The sequence below is a fragment of the Henckelia pumila genome, chromosome 3 (assembly GCF_033568475.1).
Source record: "Henckelia pumila isolate YLH828 chromosome 3, ASM3356847v2, whole genome shotgun sequence".
NCBI lineage: Eukaryota > Viridiplantae > Streptophyta > Magnoliopsida > Lamiales > Gesneriaceae > Henckelia > Henckelia pumila.
Genome location: NC_133122.1, coordinates 188,033,253 through 188,057,382, shown reverse-complemented (window position 1 = coordinate 188,057,382; position 24,130 = coordinate 188,033,253). Strand labels below are relative to the sequence as shown.

The following is a 24,130-nucleotide window of genomic DNA, read 5'->3' as shown; positions in this document are numbered from 1 at the left end:
AAAAACGGCGCTCAAAGCTTCTACCCAGAGGCGATGGACCGTTTCAAGTATTGGAGCGCATCAACGCCAATGCTTACAAATTAGATTTGCCAGGTGAGTATAATGTCAGTGCTACTTTTAATGTTTCTGATTTATCTCCGTTTGATGTAGGTGATGATCAAAATTTGAGGACAAATCCTTTTCAAGAAGGGATGGATGATGCGATCATGGATGGCTCGCATGCTGATCAAGTGACTAAGGATCCATTGGAGATACCACGAGGACCGGTTACGAGAGGCCGAGCTCAGAAGTTTAAGGAAGCACTTCAATCTTTGTTGCTGAAGACACAAGAGGGCGTTGGATTTCTTGATATTCAATTTGGAGGAAGCTATAATCTTATTGAGGTCAAAGGAGGTCAAGAAAGTGAAGAAATTGAAGACCCTGCTCGAAGCCAAGGCGCGCCCGTGCCCCAGACTCGCGCGCCCGCGCCATTATTTTGCGAAGAAGAAGCGCGCCCGCGCTTACGGATGCCAAATTGACGATGTTTTTGCGAACTCTCGGCGCGCCCGCGCTACCTTATCGCGCGCCCGCGCCATTGTCTGCGCAACTTCGGCGCTCCCGCGCCATGCCCTTTTACATGCACCAAAGGTGTTTGTGTGTGTGTTCGGGTTTTTAATATTTTGGATTTACTTTGTTTATTTTAGGTCTTTTATTCCTACTAGGAAACTTTAGGAGATATCTTTTTGATTTATTTTGCGTTATCTTTCAATATTTTGGGTTGTAATATAAATACTACAACATTCATTATTTTAATGATAACTAAGATTTTCAGATTATTGATTATTCAATACAATATTCTCTTTAGAATTTTATCAAAGCTTTTGCTTTACCCAAAATCAAACTTATCAAATTTTCATAGCTTTGTGGCGTTTGTCAATCGATTTTCAATTGGGTTGTCAAAGACAGGTTCCTTTTAAGGTCTAATTTGAATCTTCGATTGTTTTCTATCGTGAATTCTCTGTTGCTAGTTACAGGTTTAACTAGAGGTGGAGATTCCAAAATCTGTTACTTGTTTCAAAGTCGGGACAAAAATCTTTGAATTCTTTTGTTATCGAATTGAGGTGCGATTCATTGAAATCGTGTTGCCTTTCATACATAAGATTCATATCATAAGGACTTTTGGATGTGTTGTGTATATTCATGCAAATCAAGGTAAGTTCAATCCTAGAGCAAAAAAGGTAATTTTCCTTGGTTATCCTACTGGTGTGAAAGGATACAAAGTCTGGCTCCTAGATGATCTTAAATGCATTATTAGTAGAGATGTTATATTCAATGAATCTGTTTTTTATAAAGCTAACAATCAAGTATCAGAATTAGCCAGCTCCAAACAAGCCGAGCAGAATTTTCAGGATAAAAAGCTGCTCCAAACTCAAAGCAATACCTCTGGTAAGGAAGAAGGTGGAGCTGACCACAAGTTAGCTGAAGATTTCTTTGATTTGAGTCATGAAGAAATTGATAAGTCTCAGTATACTTATGATATATTGGAGGAAAACAAAGATGAGCAAAGAGATGATACAGTAAGTGATCAACATCTGGAAGATTACTTGCTAGCAAGAGATAGGGTCAGAAGGAAAATTAGATTGCCATCTAGATTTGCGTCTTCTGAATTCACAGCATTTGCTCTAAGTGTGGCTGATATGATGGTTTTGGAAGAACCAACCAACTATGAGGAGGCTATAAAGAGTAATGACAGTGCTCAATGGTTGAAAGCCATGAAAGAGGAATTCAGATCCTTAATAAAAAAATAACACATGGGTGTTAGTTGACAAACCAAAAGATAAGAGAGTAATAGGCTGTAAATGGGTATTCAAAAGAAAACCTGGAGTTTGATAAGTGCATTTTGTATGCATTATTTCATGTTATTTTTATGTCTACTTTGTGTGCATTCATATTATTTTTGTGTTTTAGTGCATGTGTGTGTATTTCACTCCTTGGGTTAATTTTGTAGGAAAATATATTTTTGAAGAGTGAATTACGGACCAGCTTTGTTCAAAAAATCAAATTTAATTTTAGAGAGACCAAATCCAATCTTCAACGTTCAGATTAAAGTTCAAGATGTTTGGAAGCTTCTGTCCAAATTTCAGCTCAATCCGACGGCTAGATCTTGAGATATGAATTTTTGAAAATCGTCGCTCGATGCAGAATTTTTGTACTGCGCGCGCGAGAATCAAGCTCGCGCGCGCGCAAGTTTCGTGTTTAGACCTCTGTTTTTATGTGTTGCGTGCGCGCGAGGCCTATGCCACTCGCGCGTGTGTTTGGGGGTCATAGGTGTTCCGAAAAATCCTTGTTTTGAGAGGAAATTAACTGGTAGGCGTTCCGGACCATATATATACAAGATATAACATATTTTTGAGGGTTTGGGAAGCTCCAGAGCGCAGACAACGCAAGAGGAGGCGGCTACAAGGCTTGGGAGAGAAGATTTCTTCTTTCTTTTCTTCTTTTTATTTTTATTTTTGAATTATTGTTTTTAATTATTGAGTAGTTTATTTTCAACCAAGACGGCGTGATTGGGCCGAACAAATTCATGTAGAAAACTTGGATGTTTGTTTGAGATTTTTTAGAGTTGATTTTATTTTATTGATTGTCAGATTTATATTTGTCTTGTGAATAGTCTGATCAACTGTTTGCTTGCATGTTAATCAATTCCAAATCGACAGAGGAGGTTTTGATTTTGATCACTCTGATAATTAACATATTGTAAAATCGACTAGAAATAGAATTCGATTTCAGTGTGCGGTTTGGGTGTAAACTGAATTTTCACAAATATTTAATGCATTCAAATTTGATTAGAATTACGAAAGATTAGTTCATCAATATTTGAATAGGTTTTATTGTTCTAGAAATAGACCTTTGAACAAATTAGGAGAATTCCCGTGAATTAAGATTAAATCTGAGTCCTGAATCGACTACATGTTACGTGATTTGTTCGGTACCTACGTGTGTCTTGGTTGTCTTTGTCTTAATTATTTTTATCTTCAGTTATTTTTATTCTTATTTCTTAATCAGTTTTTATTTTATATTCTTATTTTATTTAATTCAAAATCCTTCTATTATTTTGTCTAGATTAAGTAAAATAATTAATTCTTGAGAATTGACTGCAGTCCCTGTGGGATCGATACTTGGACTCTTTGTCCACTTTACTATTACTTGACCTGGTACGCTTGCCAGTGGATTTATATCACACCGATTTAGCCGGTCAGAGTTCCAGGGGTTGAAGGGCCAAGGTTCAAGGCTAGATTGGTGGCAAAGGGATTCTCATAGGTTGAAGGGATTGATTGTAAAGCATTCATCCATTCGCATCTTACTTGCAATCACAGCAATGCAAGACTTGGAGCTTGAGAAGTTAGATGTTAAGACAGTATCTTTACATGGGAATCTTGAATAAAATATATTGATGACTCAACCAAAAGATTTTGAGATTGATCCTCAAGCTGGAAAAGTTTGTCTACTGTAGAAGTCTCTTTATGGCCTAAAGCAATCCCCTAGGCAATGGTATAAATGATTTGATGACTTCATGTTACAGCAGGGATACATGAGATCGAAGTATGACAGCTCTGTGTACTACAGGAAGTTACAAAATCAGTCTTTCATCTACCTGTTGATTTATGTTGATGACATGCTCATAGCATGTAAAGACTTTAAGGGAATTCAGAAGCTTAAGCATCAACTTAATTTTGAATTTGAGATGAAAGACCTTGGTGCAGCCAAACAAATTTTAGGAGTTGAGATAAGAAGAGACAGAAGATGAGAACTCTGACCTTGTCACAAGAAAGGTACATAAATAAGGTTCTAACTCTCTTCAAGATGGCATAAGCTAAGGAAGTAAGCACTCCTATTGGTGCTCATTTCAAGTTGATGGTTGTACAACAAGATCAAGAGGAACTAGAGGCAATTCACATGAAGAACATACCTTATTCTAATGCAGTAGGAAGTATCATGTATATGATGGTTTCTACTAGACCAGACATTACATATGGTTTGAGTCTTGTAAGTAGATTCATGAGTAAACCAAGTAGAGAACATTGGAAAGCAGTACAATGGCTAATGAAGTACTTAAAGGGAACTTCAGAGTTGAAACTAAAATACTCAGATTCTGCTTCAAACACATGTGTAGTTGCTGGATATTGTGATTCTGATTATGGTGCTGATCTTGACAAGAGAAGATCAATTTTTGGATATATATTCACAGTTGGAGGCAATGTGGTGAGCTGGAAATCAAGCTTACAAAGTGTGGTTGCCTTATCAACTACTGAAGCAGAATACATTAGACTAACTGAAGCTGTGAAGGAAGGTCTTTGGATTACTGGTTTTGTGGCAGAAATGGGTTTTGAGAAAAAAGGTGTGACTATATTTTGTGACTCACAAAGTGCAATACACTTGTCCAAGAATTCTTTTTTTCACGAAAGGACAAACCACATAGATGTTAGACTGCATTTTGTGAGGGACATTATATCAAAAGGTTTAACTATAATAAAAAAGATTGATACATTGGTTAATCCTGCGGATATATTAACCAAAGTGGTACCTGTAAGCAAGCTCAATCAAGCATTGGGAATGCTTAATCTAGAGTAATCTGAACTACCTTGTTTGATGGGATTATCTCATTGAGTTAACAGTAAGCAACCATAATCAGTCAAAGGTAGAGATTTGTGATGACTTGTGTTGACTTTGAATTAAGTTGCTTTGGACGGCTAGGATCAATCCAGAGGTTAAAACTTTGATCTGATGGCTAGGACATAATCTTGGTTAGTTATGGCTGTTAGTTAGCTCAAAGTCAGTTTAAGGGGCTTTAATCGGTGCATAAGGAGTTATCACGATTAAGATCTATTATCTCTCTTCCATATTCGATCTTGTTCTCTGAAGAACTTTAAAGGGGATTTCCATCTGGAATTAAAGAGTCATCTTCGAAGAGCAACTGAGGAGAGCTGGACTTCGAAGATCATTCTTTTGTCATTCCTAGTTCTTGACTGCTATAGACGAAGACTCTGTAATTTGAGCTTGAGGTTTATAGATTAGAATCGATTGTATTGAACTTGATTTGGTCGTTTACTAGTGAATTCACATGGGAAGATTCCCAGATCCTTGGATGTAGGATTGATCTTAATCCGAACCAAGTAATCTCTTGTGTTCTTGTGCTTTTATGTTTTCGATTATATTTAGTCTTCATTGTGGTTGTGTGCGCTTTCTGCTGCTGTGCATGGTATTTGTTTTCTAGTGTTCTGTGCTTCAACATAAACTTAAATGATATAATAAACATATAAACAAAAATTTATTAAAAATGTCAAATATCACACCAGATAACAAACCAAGATGTTAGTCCTCCACGCGAAACATCAAAAATTTGTAAATGTTTGTAACATTTGGTCCCAAAATTTGTCTCCTTGCTACAATATTTAAATCCATACTTCAGATCACCTTTTTCCACAATTTTGTTTGATCAAATAGACTTTTGATCAAGACTGAAGCTCCGGTCTGCATAAATATGCAACAAACAAGAGGAGAGAAAACATGCATGATGAGTAAATAAATATAAGCCTGCACTAAATTTAGCTAGTAAAACCAACTTTCACTCCAATATATATGCCACATCAAAAGTTGAATAATATCAAAATAAGAAACAAGAATTCAATTAATGAGGAAAGAAAACCACAAATCATGGTACCTCACATAACTTTATTGCTATTTGAATGGAACAATCTCTGGTCTAGATATTGCAGCTGGCTTCTAAGGTTCGGTTTTTGTTGAAGTAATTTTTCATATTCAAGAAGAAATCCTTTCGACTGCTTTCTCAAAGCTAATGCAGTGGCTTCTGAATAATATGCAAAATAGCTCTTTATTAAATTTCTATGCATATGACGTACTTAGCTTGTAAGTTACTGATCAGGCTGATTACAAGTAAATGTACGAGGGTGTTTGATAAAATATCTATCTTCAAAATAATATTATTTTTGTTGCTCATAAATTATTTTGGAAAAAAATCAAAGACCCAACTTCATTTAAAAGATAAAGTCTCATACTCTCACAGAGTTTCTCATTATATATCCTAGGCTTTATTATCTTACAGCACGACCAAACTTCCCCAAAACTCCAAGAAATAATAGAAATATAATTTAAAACTACAGAACCTCTAAATCTTTTCAAATGCTATTGAAAGATCTTACATTCTGACCTGTGATGGGAAACCGTGAATTAAAACAATTGAAGGATTGTTCGGGTTTCCGCTTTCGATATAAAACCATCTATTAACCAAAATGAGTATGTTTCAGTTGGTAATCCCTGCAAATAAGTCATCCTCAATATCTGAAATCACATCTGGTAATCCAAATTGCATAAAAGCAATCCACATCATAACTCTTAAAACACAAACATGATATTCACGTAAATTGATGGTGCTAAAGTACCTGATATACAAAAAAATATATTTACAAACACCATTTATGTCATTCATAAGCTCCCATAGGGTTCACTAAATTAAAATGATGAAGTCATGCAAACTCCTCCAACATGTGGTGTGCACACATGCACTATATGACGTGCTGCCTAATCAAGATATATTATTTACAAATGGAAGAATTTTTCTTTAAATTAAATTAAATTAAAGATTATATAATTTAAAGAATAGGAGAGTTTGGGGATGAAAATTGGAAAACCACAAAAAGTAAAACAACTGATTAAACATTTTTGCAAGTTTAAAAGAGAAAGCAAACTAATTTTTGTCAATACATACCAGTTACATATTTCAACAGCAAAAGAAGCACATAACAAACCATTTTAATATAATCATGTTGAATTCTTTTTTATAATACGCGTTACACACCTGAAGACTTTCGTTCAATGCGTCCAACATATTTGCACAGATCTCTGTATCAGGCTCCTGCAAAAATGAGAAAGTATAACTCACCCTCCCGCATAAAGCAAGTCAATCATTAACAAATAAGATGGAATTTAACAAATAGACTTTAACAACCACCTTATGTAAGGCTTCCACCAAAGCAGGAATTATGTAGTCAGACAAATGTTTCATATACAACTCATTGCGGCCCTGAGCGATACCTTTCTCCACAGCCAGCTTTTCAGACCACAATAGCTCCGGCATTGCTAGAAATAAACATTGAACAATTAAGAACATACATTAGAAGTTTTGATAATCTAAACAAGAAGAAAATCACCTCCTGCTAATGTATCACCTGAAACAGCAGCCTTCCTGACTTCTTCGTGAAAGTATAATTTCAAAAGAGGAACCAACTTTGTGGCAAACTACACAAACGGACATGTTACATGACAACTTTTATGTTCTAGTAACCCTAAGAGAAATAGGGTAAGGACCAGTGCATATTCAGTTATTCACTAACCTGATCAATCCATGGGTAGAAACCTTCTTTCAACTCATCAACATAGCAGCATAGCATATTGCAAGTGCGCGATAGCCTTTTCTTTTAGGACACTAGTCTTAATTCCAATTCTTTTATCACCTAAAGTGATGGTTTCCATGCTGCAATATGAAGAAATGTTAAAAACAAATCTGTGAAAATAACAAGAGGCTTTATTTTGCTATAGATAATGTCCAGTTAAATAATCCAAATGACTAGTGTCATTATATATATACATATGACACTAATTAAAAATCAAAATATTAATAAAATAAATATGGAATTAGATTTTCTATGACGACATTTTTCATAAATGTCACGAAACAAAATTCTTAGCTTCCCACCACATTTTTCATTTTTTTTCATCTTCTCCCTCCTAAAATATTTTTCACCGGCTCTCCATGAGTAGGGGTGCAAACGAGCCGAGCTACTCGTGAGTAGCTCGTGAGTAGCTCGGTCAAAACTCGACTCGAGCTCGAAAACATACCATCGAGATCGAGCTCGAGTTCGAGCTCGAAATATATGTGCTCGAATAGCTCGCGAGCTACTCGAAAACACATATAAATATAAAATATAATATAAATATATATATAAATATAATGTATATAATATTTTATTTATATATATTTATATATAATTTTCGAGCTCGAGCGATATAGACGAGCTCGAATTCGAGTACAAAATTAACTACTCGATTGAGCTCGAGCTCGAATAGTTAAATATGAGTCGAACTCAAACTCGAGTAGCGTGATACTCGACTCGGCTCGACTCGTTTGCACCCCTGTCTTCCTCCCAAAAATTGATCCTCAGCCCTAATTTTTTGTTCCCTCCCCTAATCTCTTCATCTCGTCGATTGGTCTTCCTCCCACCCCCAAAATCGTAGCTCAGTGTTTACCCTTTCCTCCACTTCACGCTTCAAACAAAACTATCAAGGCAAAGAGAAACTCTTTCCCAAGCTCAACATACTTCGCCTTCAACACCTTAACCACGACATCTCCTGATTTCTCCATTTCCTCTACTCTTTCTCGAAAAAATGTTGTTTATTCACGCGACAATTTGCAGCTACGAGAGATGGATCCAAGTCAGTAGAAAGCCTATCCCACCCTAGACACTCACTCTTGCCGAATTTCTATCCTTTCACCTGAATCCAAAAATCAGTTTATAGGTTTTGTTTCCCACGAAAGAATCTTCGTTTTGAGCCAAAGAATCGACCGATTTGAGCCCCTTTCCATGAGACCGAAGTGCTGCCGCAACTGATTCTGTTTGCTTCTTCTCCGATGAGTTTCAACGCCGATTTCAGGTCTATTCTTGATGTTTTAACTTGAATTCAAAATTTAAGAACGCTTTTGAGCTCAAGCCCTGTTCTTCCAGCTCATTTTAGTCACAATCTGGCGAGTTTTTCCGGCGAGGATAGCTTTTGTTAAGTGCCGGCCTATTTTAGTTTTGAATTTTGTCATTGTAAGCTCGATTCCAACTCTATTCTAGAACTTACATTTTTTTGGTTGAATTTTAACAGGCTGCCGTTATTAAGGATTTTATTGCTTAGAGATTAATTATTTCAGCGCATTTATCGCTTTGGTATTGATGTCTGCCGATTTATGCCAATTTATCTTAGCCATAAACATGATTTCTGATTCTTTAATAAATTTTCATTTTTTTTCTAAATTATACTGATAATTTAGGAATTTATTTTAATGATGTTAGTTTTATATTATCATTTTGTTGGGGTAGAGTATTGGAGACCGTATTGAAAATTGTAGATAGGCTGACTGTTTTCCTGTTAAAAGAAGAGTTCATATATCCCTGTTCCATTCAGTTTATTTCATATGATTATGGACAACTTTTAAATTTTACTACTCCATTGTTATATTAAATTTTATGCGGGTTGCTTTAGTTTTGTTAGTTAACGAGCAGATAAAAGCATTGAAACTTTTGTGTTTTCACATATTCATTGCTCGTCCAGAATCTTGTAAAGCAGGACTTCCTGTTATATATGTATGCTAAGAGAGTTAATCTTAACGAAATTAAATGATTCATTAGTCTCTAAATCTCAAAAATAAAAGATTGATTACTTGATCACACTACTCTTCTCCAAGATTTTATATTTCAGTTTCTCTCACATAGCTATTGATCAAAATTAATATATAGCCAGCCAGATGAAATAAGATTTAATGGCTACAATAGTTAAAGAAGAAAACTACATACATCAAGATGATTACTAAAGCTTATATTTACTAAAGCTAATGTGTATGAACACCAACTAATATATTGTACAAAGACAAAAATTGGGATGATGTCTACTTTTGTGCATGGCTTTGATCCCCTAACTGCTAGTGGGTATCTACATGACACAAGAATATGGAAAAAAATATTTTAGTGTCATCTCAAAGTAAATATAAGGTGGAGATGCTTCATTTACCCATATTTACTCAACACATCCTTGTATCTTTCTACTTTTTGAATAAACATTATTCTTTTTAGTCACTCAACTCTTCAATTTTGAAGGAAGAAATGGAGGGTCTTGCTGCTTGAGTTCAGTTCTAATAGTTCCTTTTAATTATTTTCAGCTTTTATACTTTGAACAAGAAGCAAATGGGGGAAATGGGTTGGCCTTGGTGGTGCTTTAATTATTTCTCCGGTTTTGACCGCTAACGTCGTCCTACGTACGGGTAGAAACAACAAATCTGATGTGAGAAAAAGTTTCTTGTTTAGCCTCCTTTAGCTTGAACTTGATTTTTCTCGTATCTTTTAAATAATTCGAAGGTAATGAGTTGAATCATGAATGGTTGTTAAGCTTCTTGAGGTCGGACAGATGGAGTATTGGATTTGATAATATTACTATTTTACTTGAACTTGCTTTTTTCTAGCTATATCAGTTCTTTATGAGCTATGTTTGCACCTAATGGCTGTTTATTTGTATTTGGTAAGAAGGCAGAGTAAATTTTTGGAAACATGCTCAATTGAATGGGCAGTCCTTTTCTTATGAACTTGTACTACTATCATAAACATTTGCATGAAGATAGTGAGTAGACAGGCATGAATACTTCAACTAGAATATATTTCTTGCATTTCCAAGTGTATAGAATGGTTCGACTATAAATGCGGTGTTAGCTATTTTCTCCAGTTTTTTCCTGGCCAAGATTCTTGCACCATTTATTTTGTTTAGCAACTGTTTTGTTGGCGTACACTGCTATTAGTCATTGTTCAACAGTATTTTAGAGGAGCTTACAAGAGACTCCATATTTTACGCTAACTTTTTTCCTACTCTCACCCGTTTAACTTTCTTGTGAGTGAATTTTGGTGTCAATAACATGTTCATTTCAGCTCCAAGATTGTGTTTGAGTGGAGATTGTTGATGAAAGAAGCAATGGGAGAGATAACAGTAAGTACTCGGAAGCTTCAGTCTTGTTTGCTTATAATGGGGTAAGTAAGATTTTAATCCTCATTTTCATTTTTTATAATATTTGTGGTTTGATGTTAAAGAATGGGTTTTGTTATGGTTTTGTGATTCAGGTAACTGGTAATTTTCGTTCACAGTTGGTTTGTGCGAATATGTTTTGCCTTAATTGCATATTTCCTTAAATTTCACAGAAATTGGATAAATGGTCTGATCCTGAAAGAGCTTGCAAACATCAGCACATTTGCGAACCTGTAAAGCTTTTTTGGACACCCATTTCTGTTTTATTACAATTTTCATGTGAGAAATAAAATTTTGATCTGATTCATACCTTGATTAAGGTTTCTTGTTTTTTTAAATGTTTACAGTACCTTGGAGTTCAATCAGCTGATAGGAACTATACCTCCGGAGTTCGGGAATCTTCATGTCATATAGAAATTGTAAAGCCCTTTGATTTGCAATATCTGTTAATCTCAGCTTTTCTTTCCTGGAATTATGGGGCTTATTTAGGATTTTGTTTGGGAAAGGATGTTCGTCCTAGTTTCGACATTGGTGTGGATGTTTATTTTTATGTCTTTATAGTTTGTATGTCTTTTGTTTCTGTGTTACTTCTTGATTTGATTTGATTCTGAAACTGATCTTTTTCCAATATTTTTATGATTCAAGGCTCTTCTCTTCAAACTATTTATTTGGCGAACAACCAGGGACACTAGAAAAGCTGACTACGCTGAAAGATTTGTAACTTCTTTACTTTTTATTCGATTTCATTTGGGAATTGTTTGTTGATAGTTCTGAATAAATTTCATCCATTTTCAAGAGTTCTTTAAACTTATGCAAGAGATATTACAGTCTAATCATTTTATCAAGTTGAAATAAGAATATAATTGTTAGTTTATTTTATCTTTTAGGTTGGATGAAGCCTCGATTTGATCAAAGGTTCGCGGAGATTAATCTAAGCTTGTGGTCAAATGAGTTTTATTGCAGCATTTGTCCAGACTGTGAAGGATTTTCTGAAAAACAATGATGGTTTCTCTTATTATTAAGTCATTTGATTTTAGTGTACTTAGCTTGTTGTTACATTATGAGAATGCAAGACAACTTGTAGATATATTATGAGAATGTTGCAAGAATTTTATGTATCTAAACTTTGGTTATTAATAAATTGTAGTTTTGATCAAGTATTTTGATAAATGTCAATAATTTGTAATTTTTAGAATTTTGAATTGCTTTTAAATATTAATGGATTTGTGATGTATTAAAAAAATATTAAAAGATATAAATAACTTTTAATGACGAAGTTTAATGCATATATAGGTAAGTATAAAGGACATTTATAAGTGTCACCATAAATTACATAATGAGGCATTTTAAATTGACTTTATAAGATGTTTTTAGTGACATTTTTTATTGTCACTATAAATAAAATATAGGGCACTTGTAAGTGTCATTATAAATGATTTTAAAGGACAAATAAATTTGTCATTATTATGATCATAACAACTAACAAGACAAATATAAGTGTCTTTGAAACATGGGTTTTTCTGACATTTCATATTGTCATTATATTATTTTTTGGTGACACCTATAGTGTTGATATTAATACCATATAATGACATTATATAATGTCAGCAAGGCTAAGACGACATTAGAATAGAGGACATCTTTTGGAGATGTCACTAAAACTTTTATGTCATTAAAAGTGAAATATAATGACATTTATGAATGTCACTATAGCCCTTTTTTCTTGTAGTCACCGGGGGCATGAAAAAGAAAATCGTAAGAACTGATAATAGGAAAAAAAAATGATACCAAGGGTTTAATTACCCCCACTGTATCCACAATCTATCTTGACTCTTGAGTTCTTACTCAAAAAATTTTAGCATGATCAAATCAAAGGACAATAAAAAGAAAGAAAAATAAAACTATATACTTTCATCCTCCTTTCAATTATTAAACATAGTTGAATGAAATACGAGTACTTTACAAATTAATTGAAACATGCACAAATCAGGCCATCTCTAACCATAACTCTATTTTACAGTAACTTTAACTCCAATTACCAATATAGTGCAATTTTCGCACAAAACACATGTAGTAACCCGGTCCCATTTTATAAGATTAAGCATGGATTAAGGACTTAATTTGGATTTAATTGGGAAATTTATGATTTTTGGTTAAGGAGAATTTGGAAGGTCCGAACCCAAGTTCGGAGGGTCCGAACACTTCGGAAGCACAGTTCAGGGTTCAGAGGCTACGGACAGTTCGAAACGTTCGAGGTGTGATCGGAGCTTCCGATCGTAGTTTGGTCATGTGCATTATCGACGTGTCAAGGAGGTCGGACACTCAGGAGATCGGAGCTTCCGAAGTAGAGTTCAGAGCTTCTGATCGTTGCATTTCCGCAACGTGGAAGACATGCAAGTTTGGAGCTTCCGAAGGGGAGTTCGGAGCTTCCAAACTCGGTCTATAAATAGGGCATCCGAGAGCTATTTTTCTTGCTCATTCTCATCTTTCTCACCTCGGTTCTTGGCATTTATTATGGGTTTCCAACCAACTTGGGAAAGGGGCGAGGCCTTGGCGAGACGTCCAGAAGTCGTAGCGAAGTTGTGCCCAAGTTCTGGGGCATTCGACATCAAAAGGCTGACAACGGACGAAGGTATACTCTAGATACTATAAATAGTTTGGGAGTATCTATTATCTTAGTTTAGGCTTGTAGATATTGTTTAGTGATATAGTAATCTTGTTATTATAGGCTTGGACAGTAGAGCTGGTATAGCTTGCCTAGTATTATTAAGGTACGAAAGTAATGTTCGAGATATCCTGACTGAGTATGCATGTATTATGTTTTGCATTATTTATATGGCATCATGATTTTATCTGCATATATTATGTCACTATGCTTCATGCATGATCATCTTGAGCTTGTATCCTTATAATATCTTGTAGTAGGGTTTCCACCCTATCCTGTAAGTGGATGGTTGGACACGTAGATTCGTGATCAGGTCACTTATATCCACTGTCAGGTATGTGAGCCACCTCTTGATGCGACGGCGCAGAGTGCTACATACCTAGAGCCCGAGTCTGTTCTTGAACCAGAGATTCTTGACCTCGAGTCTTGGTAACCCGTACACTTGCATTCATGCACATATAATATTGTATAATCATACTCTCGTACTGAGCATAGTGCGCTCACGTCCTTTATTTTCTGTTATTATTGAAAACCCTATTCGACGGGGCAGGTCTCAGGTTGGATAGCGTAGGAGATGCTGGGAGATCCTAAGTGTCGAGGTTGTTAGCATGGGAAGTTTATATTTGCAGTGTTGTTTATCATTCTGAGGATGTTGGTATTGAGAATATTGTTATTCGATTTGGTTGTAATAATTAAGTTTGCAGATTTCTTCTCTTGGGATTATATAACTTTATCAGTTTCCGCAGTTTAACTCTGATTATGTTTTTATTAAGATTATTGCATGCTTAGTTCTGATTAGTAGGTGATCACGGTGTGAGTCACTACATTTATGGTATCAAAGCATGCTTAAAATAATTCTGGGAATTAGTTTTGGCTCTTTGGGTATTGATGAGCATTTTATTTTCAGATGGTCGATAGAGACGATGAGAGTCAGGGTAGTGTTGGCCGCTGGGGAGATGGTGACGCTCCTAGACGTCCCCGTGCACATCGCCATCATCAAGAGGGCAGGCATCGTTTCGAGCTTCATAGATTCGTGCAGATAGGCCCAAAGCACTTGGTGGGAGGCGAAACACCTGAGGCAGCAGAGGATTGGCTTGAGCGTATGGAGAGTTGTTTTCATGCCTTCGATTTCTCCGAGGATCAGAAGATGGAGGCTACCACTTTTCTGTTGGAGAGACGCGCTCTTAAGTGGTAGAAGTCCGCGTCTGCACCAGTTCTTTAGGAACAGGGTCATGTTTGGTGGCCATATTTCTGCAAATTGTTCCGACAACTATATTTTCCTCCAGCTCTACGCCAGGTGAAGGCCATTGAGTTGCTTAATCTGAAGCAGGGATCTTTGTCTGTGGAAGAGTATCAGCAGAAGTTCATTGATCTCCTTCCGTATTGTCCCCATATTTGCGCCAGTTCTGAGGCGAAGTACGATAATTTCCTGTAGGGGCTGAACCAGGAGATTTTTGACCGAGTCACGGTGTGTGATGATCCCACTTCCTATGAAAGCTTGGTGAACCGGTGTTGGAAAGCAGAGATCGGTGTGAATCAAGCTAAGTCATTTCAGTCTTCTCGACCTGCGAGTTCTTTGGGTTCCCATGCTCAGTCCTTTAAGAAGTCTGATTCTTCTACTTCTTCCTCTGGATCTGGGGGTGTGATGAGTTTTGGGAAGAAAGGCAAGTGTGACCACTGTGGCAAGAATCATCCGACGGATAGGTGCCGCAAAGCTTCAGGAGCTTTTTTTCGTTGCGGAGATATTGGTCATCTTAAGAAGGATTGTCCTCATGCTGGGGGAGCAGGTAGTTCAGGCTCTGGTTCTCAGACTACTGTGCAGCAGAGGCCATCAGGGCAATCAACGGAAGGATCTAATCTGCGACCGCGTGCTGCTATTCAGGTGTTTGCGCTGAATCATGACTAGGAAGTGGAGGAGAATGAGAGGGTTATTGCGGGTACATTTCTTTTATGTGATATACCTGCTAGTCAGGTGTTTGCTTTGTCTATAAAGGAAATAGTGTGATTTTTATTGTTAATTACATGTCAAAATAATTCAAATTTGAAAAATAGAAAAGAAACTAGATGAAAAATTAGTATTTGTATAATATATGTTATTTATATAACACATACTTTTTTATATTAAAAAATTAAAAAAGTACCCAAGCAAGAGTTATCACTGTTATGAAGAACAAAGGAGTGATTAATTTTTCATATATATATATATATATTCATTCCTTTAAAACTTTATGGGTAATGTGATAGGTTCTCGATCTGCATCAACTTTTTATATGCCCTTTTAATATTTATTTTCTGCAAGTATTTTTTCTTTGTAAGCAAAGAATGAAGGATTATGCAAGTCTGCTGATAGGCACTTCATTATTCACCATGTCAATGTATTCCAGCTACAAGCAAAGCAAATATTTCTTCTTTGTGCTAGCTCTTTCTTTCTTTCAATATATATGAATAGAGTATATATTATATGCGTACTTTTTGTATCTATAACTAAACAACAAATAAAAGATAAGCATTTTCGGTCCTTCCAAGACAAAGTATAGAGTAAATGATATATTTTCAAATAACTAAAAAACAGAGTAAAAGATAACTAAAGAACATAGTAAAATCCAAAATCATGAAAAATAGAAAGGCATGAAAATCGAAAGGACACTTTGCACCACCAAGAGAAACACACAATACATGAAATCCAAAGGCATGAAAATCGGAAAATCTAACGATGTATACAAATGAATCATAATGGAACTTTCATATAAAGTAACCATAACTGAAACTTGTTCATTCAATGCCAATGTTTCATTTCATAGTCCATGAATAAATAAAATATTTGCCCAAAAATAACCACTTCTTCACTAACAAAAAAACAGCCCCTAATTAAATGACACACTAAATGAGTTCAAATTTTCAAAAACCATCTAATATTCTTCATGGGGCTATAACAATTCACCAAAAAGCTTGTACTTCATTCGCCTTCACTTATGAGGAGCTTTTTCTTTCTTCTTTTTTGCTGCAAATCCACATTCATTTTTAGATACCGAAGTATTTAGGATAAACATTGTCCTGAATTTCTGCCCTCTTTCATGCACAGTTGATATTGTAAGCACGTGTGAACGATTGATGCATGGTTCGACACTTTGTATGTAGGTTCCTCCAACAAATAGTACAGGTGCCCTTATATTGGCCATATTTGAGGAAATTTGACATTGTTTAAACTGTTCATACATGGATGTAGGAGACACAGAGCTCGATGAGGGTATTTTTGTAGTTAGTTGAGCCATTGGTTGAGAGATTTTGTTTTCTTTTCTCTGTGACAAATGAATTTTAGATAAAATAAAAAATAAAATTTGATATATAATATTTGAACTACTAAACACGAAATAAAACACTAGCTTATACTACTATTGTCATGATAGATATTTGATTTTTTTTGCCACATAACCTCCGATGGTATTGACATCAAAATTCACATTCCTCCTGTAATGACCACACCCTCTGCATCTGCCATCATCTAGGATCAATTAACCGCAATTCAAACCGGCGACGTAACGATTCGAAACCGATAATTCCAAAGACATTAATATCATCTTATCAATCATTTAAACTCTATATCATCACCAATTCAGCAACTAAATTTCGAAATCGGCAGCTAATATTTTCATATTTTAGTCGATAATTCAAAGACATGTCCAAACGATGATCTTTCTCGATCCGTCTTAAATATTCTATCATCGTATATACTAGCACATGTTTATACAATCAAATCTTAATTCTAACAACATATTAAAATTCAAACCTGCTAAAATTTCTTAAAACTTACGTCAAAACATAGCACTCGAAGCCGTAATCACAAATATACGATCAATCAAAAATTCTACCGGGCGGATTAATTATTAATTGAAGCTTGAAGGAACAAAAATGACTTGAATCTGAATTCTCTTCCATTACCACGTTTTTTCTGTTGAATCTGATGGAAATGACATGTATTTACACTAATATACATGCTCACATGTGTGATTTCCCACTTGCAAGGGAAATTGCACTTTGGTCCCTGAACTATTGCATATTTGCAAATCAGTCATCGGAAAAGCGATTTAATTCAATTTCAATCCTAAATAATTTAAGAATATTAGAATATAATTTTAAACTCTAAATATTCTCAAATTAAATATTCTTGGATTGAAATTAAATAATCCCGGCCTTATTTCATTTTAAACCTTGAACTTCTCACTATTTGAAATTCGGTCTTTTATCAATTATTTGATTCTAATTAAATCCTTTTTATATCCAAACTCATAATTAAAATCTTAATTTCCAAAAATAATCAATTCAAATATTTTATTTTTTTAATTTAAGAATTCCGGAATTAAAATCTTAAAATCCGTATATCCTCAAATTAAATATTTTCCCAAATTTGAAATTTAAATCTTAATTCCGTAATTAATAGCTTAATATTTTCGGGCCTTACAATTTCTCCTCTCTAAGGAATGATTTCGTCCTCAAAATCGCATTCAATCTTACTACTGAATCTCGTAAACTGTATAGTTTACTGAAGTAATACTTACTTCAATTCTGTGAGCTTTAGATATCTGTTCTTATATCTTATCTTATTCTTTTTTCTGATCACTTCTTCAACCATGTCTATTACATTGTTCTGTAGTCACTGAGTTAACTTATATCTGAGCTGCTCTTCCTCTTGATCAAAATATGCGTTAGCTATTCTGCTTAGCTCAAAGTCTTATCGGCTTCTGATTTATCTGATTAAATTCAAAGGAAAGAGTCTAGTTGATATTCTTCAGCTTATACACAAAGATAACATGTCATATGTCTGACAAATCTAGATCGAGTATTAATCAATAAGCTAAATTGAATACTCACGAGGATCAATTATGGATTCACTTATGGAATCTCTTTATAAATCTAATGATGTTTTGGAAATAACTTTCTTGCTAATTACTCTGTTCAGGTTTCCAAATCTGTATCTGTCATTCATTTGCTAACTCTGTCTATTCTGCTCTGTTCTTATTATGTTCGGATCAATCTTCACATTCTCTATCTTGTCTCGAATCATATTTGGTCTGATAGCTGATATTTCTGAAATACTGTCTCAACATAGAGACAATTCTGATTTTCTTCTTATCAAATAAGCACAAACACTATCTCTTTATCTCTCAGATAGTTGTCACATGAATTACAATAATCAAGTGGCAGAAAGTCAATCAGCTAGTACCGAATCTAGTACTATAGTTCTGAGCATATCCTAGGAAATCTGGATAGTCACGTTAGACAGTCCATTGCTACAACTTAAATTGTAATTCACCCAAGTGTAGGTTGTCTACAAGTAATATACTCGTGAGTACGAGATCGATCCACGGAGAGGATGCTGTAAGTTTAATTTTAGCAATGATATATTATAGATGGAAATATTATTATAAAACTTCAAATACACAAATTATAAAATTGTCTAGGCTTCAAAGGTTAATTGTTGGTTTATTTAAGATTGCTTAACAAAAATAAATAAAAGAAACTAAAATAAGAATAAACATAAAAGAACAATTAAATATTTAAACAGGTATATCATATAATATAGTTCTCACTATATTAATATCAGATTAACCGATATTTAATACATGGTACCCATAATATATATAGATGCATAAATATAAACATAAAAGAAAAATTAAATATTTAAACAAGTATATCATATAATATAGTTCCCACTATATTAATATCATATTAATCGATATTTAATACATGATACCCATAATATATATATATATATATATATATATATATGCATAAATATAAACATAAAGGAAAAATTAAATATTTAAACAAGTATATCATATAATATAGTTCCCACAATATTAATATCAGATTAACCGATATTTAATACATGGTACCCATAATATATATATAAATGCATAAATATAAATTGACATAAAAGTAAATGTTAAGAACAACCGGCAGAGCCACGCTATTGTCTAAATAAAATATATGATTTTTTTATGTTAGTTGCGGAAATTAAATGTTAGTTGCGAAAATTAAATGTTAGTTGCGGAAATATAAATATTAGTTACGAAAAAGTAAATGTTAGTTGCGAGAAAGTAAATGTTAGTTCAAATCAAAATATATTATTTAGAACAACCGGCAGAGCCACACTATTGTCTAAATAATATATATATGACTTTATTATAAATTGATACATATATTTATAGTATATAATTATTGTAGTATTTATTGTATCATATTAGACAACAAATCAAGGTAACCACATTTAAGGTACCAAGTATTTGATGTAAATAGATAACAATAAATCATCCAAATTATACCTACAAATAAAGATCAATTAGTAAAACAAAATAAAAATAGAAAAGAAAAAGGAAAGAATATACAAAATATAAACTATCTTACTTGACCAACAATGAAACTTTTTCACCTTGACATAAAAGGATTTAGCTTGCCATGAACATAAGACTCAAGAGTAAGGATAAAAGAAATTCCATACTTAAACTTGAAGAAATATGCACACTCAAACTCTTATTCTTACACACACAATATTTATTTTACAAGTGAGGAATTTCTCTACACGTTTGCACACCTCAAAGCTTATACAACACATCTATTTATAGGCCAAATGAGAGCAAGAGTCCAAGGCTCATTAAATGTGGAATAGTAAAGTTGGTGGGTGCTTGTCTCCTTGAATGTCAATACCATGACTCAACTTTAATTGGCATGTTTGATGCCTTAGACCACCGATTCAGCTTTTTCATTCAACATAGAACACGTAGAAAATTTTGTGTAAATGTGTTTGGACATATAATTCATCTCTTTTGGGTAAAATGTAAAATAGTTATGATATTGTTACTACAAGCTGGTCATAGTAAAAGTAAATATGTCTCATTTTTTATTTTTGATAATTTGATCATCTTAATTAGGTTTTTGGAATTTTTTGTCTTCTACAAAGTTGAAGATGCCTCTTTTGTGATTCTACAGAATTTGAGATTACTCCAATATGACCTTTGTAGCTTGAGTAATTTTATTTTTATCAAACCTGCACAAACCGTAAAATACAATATTTTTAATAAAACATTTAAATATAAACACATAACAATTAAAATAATACAACTTCATAATTTTAATGAAACTTTAAATTTTAAAACACAACTTTTAACATATAAATAATTACGAATTTTAAGTTTCATCACACCCCCAAACCGGTTTATTACTATTCCCTTAGTAATAAAATATCATAAAATCACAAGTTAGATTTTTATTCCTTATTATATATATTCAAATTTTCAAACTTTGAAATTTTAAAACACACTTGTGAGGAGATCATATGTTTATTTATAAATCTTATTATCAACCAATATATTAATATATAATTGGATGGGGTATAGAAATATATTTCACACAATATCAAAATATTAAATATATATATAATTTTTTATATAAATATTTTCTAAAAACTTTGAGAATAGTATAATCAAAATGATAATAGAAATTATTTTCATAACATGTATATCATCAGAAATTTTAATGTAAAAGTCTCAACTCCATATTCTCTCGGGTTATGATATTTTATATATAGCTGTTTTTCACTCATGAAGTTGGAAGAAAATTATACACTCATTGAAAATGGCTAATATATAAAGCAGAAAATCAAATAAACTAATATTGAAAATAAGATAGGATAATTTACAAAGAATAAACACATTTTTTTTCTTTTTTTTTTATGCACTTGGCTGCGAAGTTGTTTTTACAAAAACAAATATCTACAATAAACTTTGAATACGTAACATTTTTTTATTTTCAAAGTTTATTTATTTATTTATGAGTTAAATCTATTAAGAATTTACCATGAGAATTATAGTAGTGATATTAATACTCTACATCATTACAATCAAACTTCGAACAACTTTGCAGCCAATTTTTATATGCACAATTTATATATATATATATATATATATATATATATATATATATATATATATATTCAAAATTGGTTTAATCTAGTAATTAACCATTTCTTAATAATCAATAAAAGCTTATAAGTTGTTTTTATCAATTCTCACCTCTCACTCACAAAATTTATGTGACTATATATTGCACTTTTACAAATTAATTCCTTCTATTATACATGTTATTATTCATTCAATCTATATCACTTTAGCCATATACTCATAAAAGTTTTAGAAAATATGTTATTTTAAACACACAAATGTATAATTATTTATAACTTATATCCCATCAATTATATATTTCTATTAAATTTATAAAAAGAAGTGTAAACAAAAATATATACAAAAAGACTTCATTTTTTTAGTAGTTTGCAATTTAAATATATACGGAATATTAAAATCTAATCTATTGCGATAATATGATAAATAAAAACTAATGTGTGTCAGGAGTTTTTAGCTCCTTACTCTGCCATTGAAAAAGAAAAATAAATATTATTATAGCAATTTTTTTTATTTTTAAAATTTTAATAATTTTTTAAAAAGATAAACCCTCCCCCAAACCTGAATATGACATTATTTTTTTAAAATAAGAGTAAATGATGAAAGAGATATCACCTGTAATTTATTGAAGATGAGGAACAAACACAACCCATTTCGCGACATGTTGAATCAATGATGACTTCAACATCTTCTTATGAATTGAGGGTTGGCTTACCCTCCAATTTTCTTATAAATTGGCAAATAGGGTCTTTTTTAGTCAGATTCCCAAGACTATTATCATGACGCTTCTTTTGAAATAGTTTTCATAAACGGAGAACTTGATCTTGTACATCTCCTCTAGAATGCGTCTCAAGAGTCAATGAGATGTCATCTAAAGACTCTTTACTCAGCCCATTCTTAATGAAATCAATTTTATATTCTCTATTTGTGGAAACATATCCCAAAGATCCGCATCGTCTATCACAAGTCCATCTGGCACATTTATGACAAACATCTAACCTCTTGGCCCTCCTTTTCTTCGCATAAGTGATTTTTCCTAGTCCAGACATATTTCGAACAAGTAAGAATTTTGGAACTTCACCACTTAATCGAACCTTGGCTTAAATTATAAGACGAATATCCTCCGGAATTCCTTTTTGCATAAGCATTCTCAATCTTTCACATCTGCCTTTATAAATCATTCTCAGAACTTTTTTAGAAACAGATGGAAAATATTTACCATGTTCTTTGATAGCTTCATCCATTTTGAAAATAAAGAATTTTTTTTTTCAATTATTTTGGGAAATTGAAATAAAACCGACTAAAAGAAGTCATGGAGTACCGTTATCCGCCATTTAACCGGGAAGTGAACTCAATTCTGCAAAAATAAAATGAAAATATAAGTAACAATTAATTTGGATCATATAAAGGCATAAACTCATCATTAAGAATTTCATTTTCTAAAAATGGTTTAAGTCTTTGCCCATTAACTCTAAACACATTATTATTTTTAGGATTTTCAACATCAACAGCACTATGAAGATAAACAAATTTAACAATAAATGGTCCAGACCATCATGATCTAAGTTTTTCTGGAAACAAATGAAAGAGAGAATTATAAAGTAAAACTTTTTGTCTGATTTCAAAAGATTTTCTCATAATATTTTTATCATGAAAGGCTTTTGTTTTATCTTTATAAATCTTTGCATTTTCATATGCATCATTTCTTAATTCTTCTAGTTCATTTAATTGCCATTTTCTTAATTTAGATGCATCATCTAAATTAGTATTAAATGCTTTAATTGCCCAATAAGCTTTATGTTCAATTTCAACAGGTAGATGACAATGCTTACCAAAAACTAATCTATATGGTGACATCCCCAATGATGTTTTAAATGCAGTTCTATATGCCCATAATGCATCACTTAATCTTAAAGACCAATCTTTTCGATTTGGATTGACCGTTTTTTTCCAAAATTTGTTTTATTTCTTTATTTTCAAGTTCAACCTAACCATTCGTTTGAGGGTGATATGGAGTAGAAACTTTATGTGTAATATCATATTTTCTTAACAACGAAGAAAATGATTTATTTATAAAATAACTTCCCCCATCACTGATTATAGCTCTAGGTATTCCAAATCGACTAAAAATATTTTCTTTCAAAAATTTTATCACAACTTTATGATCATTAGTTCTACATTCAATTGCTACAATCCATTTTGAAACATAATCGACAACCACTAAAATATAAGTAAATCCAAAAGATAATGGGAATGGACCCATAAAATCTATTCCCCAACTGTCAAATATTTCAATAATCATGATTGGATTTAAAGTCATCATGTTTCGTTTTGAAATTGAACCCATTTTCTGACAATTTTCACAAATTGAAAGATTTTTGCAACTGTTTTCTTTGACAAAAAATGACCTCCACATGCCTCAGAATGACAAAATTTAATGACACTACTTACCTCATTGTCGGGTATGCATTGTCGAAAAATTTGATCACGACAATACTTAAACAAATAAAAATCATCCCAATAAAAAATTTTGACCTCTTTCAAGAATTTATTTTTATCTTGTGAACTCCAATGAGAAGGCATTTTATTTGTCACAAGAAAATTAATAATATTAGCAAACCAAGGCATAGTAGTAGCATAAAATAGTTGATCATCCGAAAATTTTTTATTTATTGGTATTTTA

General features: G+C 33.0%; 2 protein-coding genes across 13 annotated transcripts; both read left to right on the top strand.

Annotated features, from left to right (window-relative positions):
• Window positions 1-3,894: 3,894 nt before the first annotated feature.
• On the top strand, window positions 3,895-4,611 carry LOC140890179 (secreted RxLR effector protein 161-like). Its single transcript, XM_073297937.1, has one exon. The coding sequence runs from the start codon at window positions 3,895-3,897 to the stop codon at window positions 4,609-4,611; it is 717 nt and encodes a 238-aa protein (XP_073154038.1).
• A 3,643-nt stretch (window positions 4,612-8,254) lies between these two features.
• Window positions 8,255-11,927, top strand: LOC140890744 (uncharacterized). Of its 12 annotated transcripts, none has more exons than XR_012152278.1 (7): window positions 8,255-8,709; window positions 8,781-8,867; window positions 10,734-10,832; window positions 11,001-11,060; window positions 11,175-11,246; window positions 11,473-11,544; window positions 11,715-11,927. XR_012152278.1 is itself a non-coding variant. In XM_073298767.1 (5 exons), exons 1-4 carry the CDS (start codon window positions 8,687-8,689, stop codon window positions 11,239-11,241), a joined length of 249 nt encoding a protein of 82 aa, XP_073154868.1. In that variant the 5' UTR covers window positions 8,255-8,686; the 3' UTR covers window positions 11,242-11,246; window positions 11,715-11,927. The 12 variants fall into 12 exon arrangements, 2 of the variants coding, with proteins under 2 accessions (XP_073154868.1, XP_073154865.1); XR_012152272.1 differs by having other exon boundaries at window positions 9,977-10,832; XR_012152274.1 differs by adding an exon at window positions 9,977-10,078 and having other exon boundaries at window positions 8,255-8,867.
• The last annotated feature ends 12,203 nt before the right edge of the window (window positions 11,928-24,130 follow it).

What these genes read in the sequence shown, in the direction of transcription:
- LOC140890179 (XM_073297937.1), top strand. Translation starts at nt 3,895, where the DNA reads ATGGTTGTACAACAAGATCAAGAGGAACTAGAGGCAATTCACATGAAG.
- LOC140890744 (XM_073298767.1), top strand. Translation starts at nt 8,687, where the DNA reads ATGAGTTTCAACGCCGATTTCAG. An exon ending in AGTTTCAACGCCGATTTCAG is followed by an intron (nt 8,710 to 10,733) that starts GTCTATTCTTGA and finishes TGTTCATTTCAG; the next exon opens with CTCCAAGATTGTGTTTGAGT. An exon ending in ATCAGCACATTTGCGAACCT is followed by an intron (nt 11,061 to 11,174) that starts GTAAAGCTTTTT and finishes AAATGTTTACAG; the next exon opens with TACCTTGGAGTTCAATCAGC.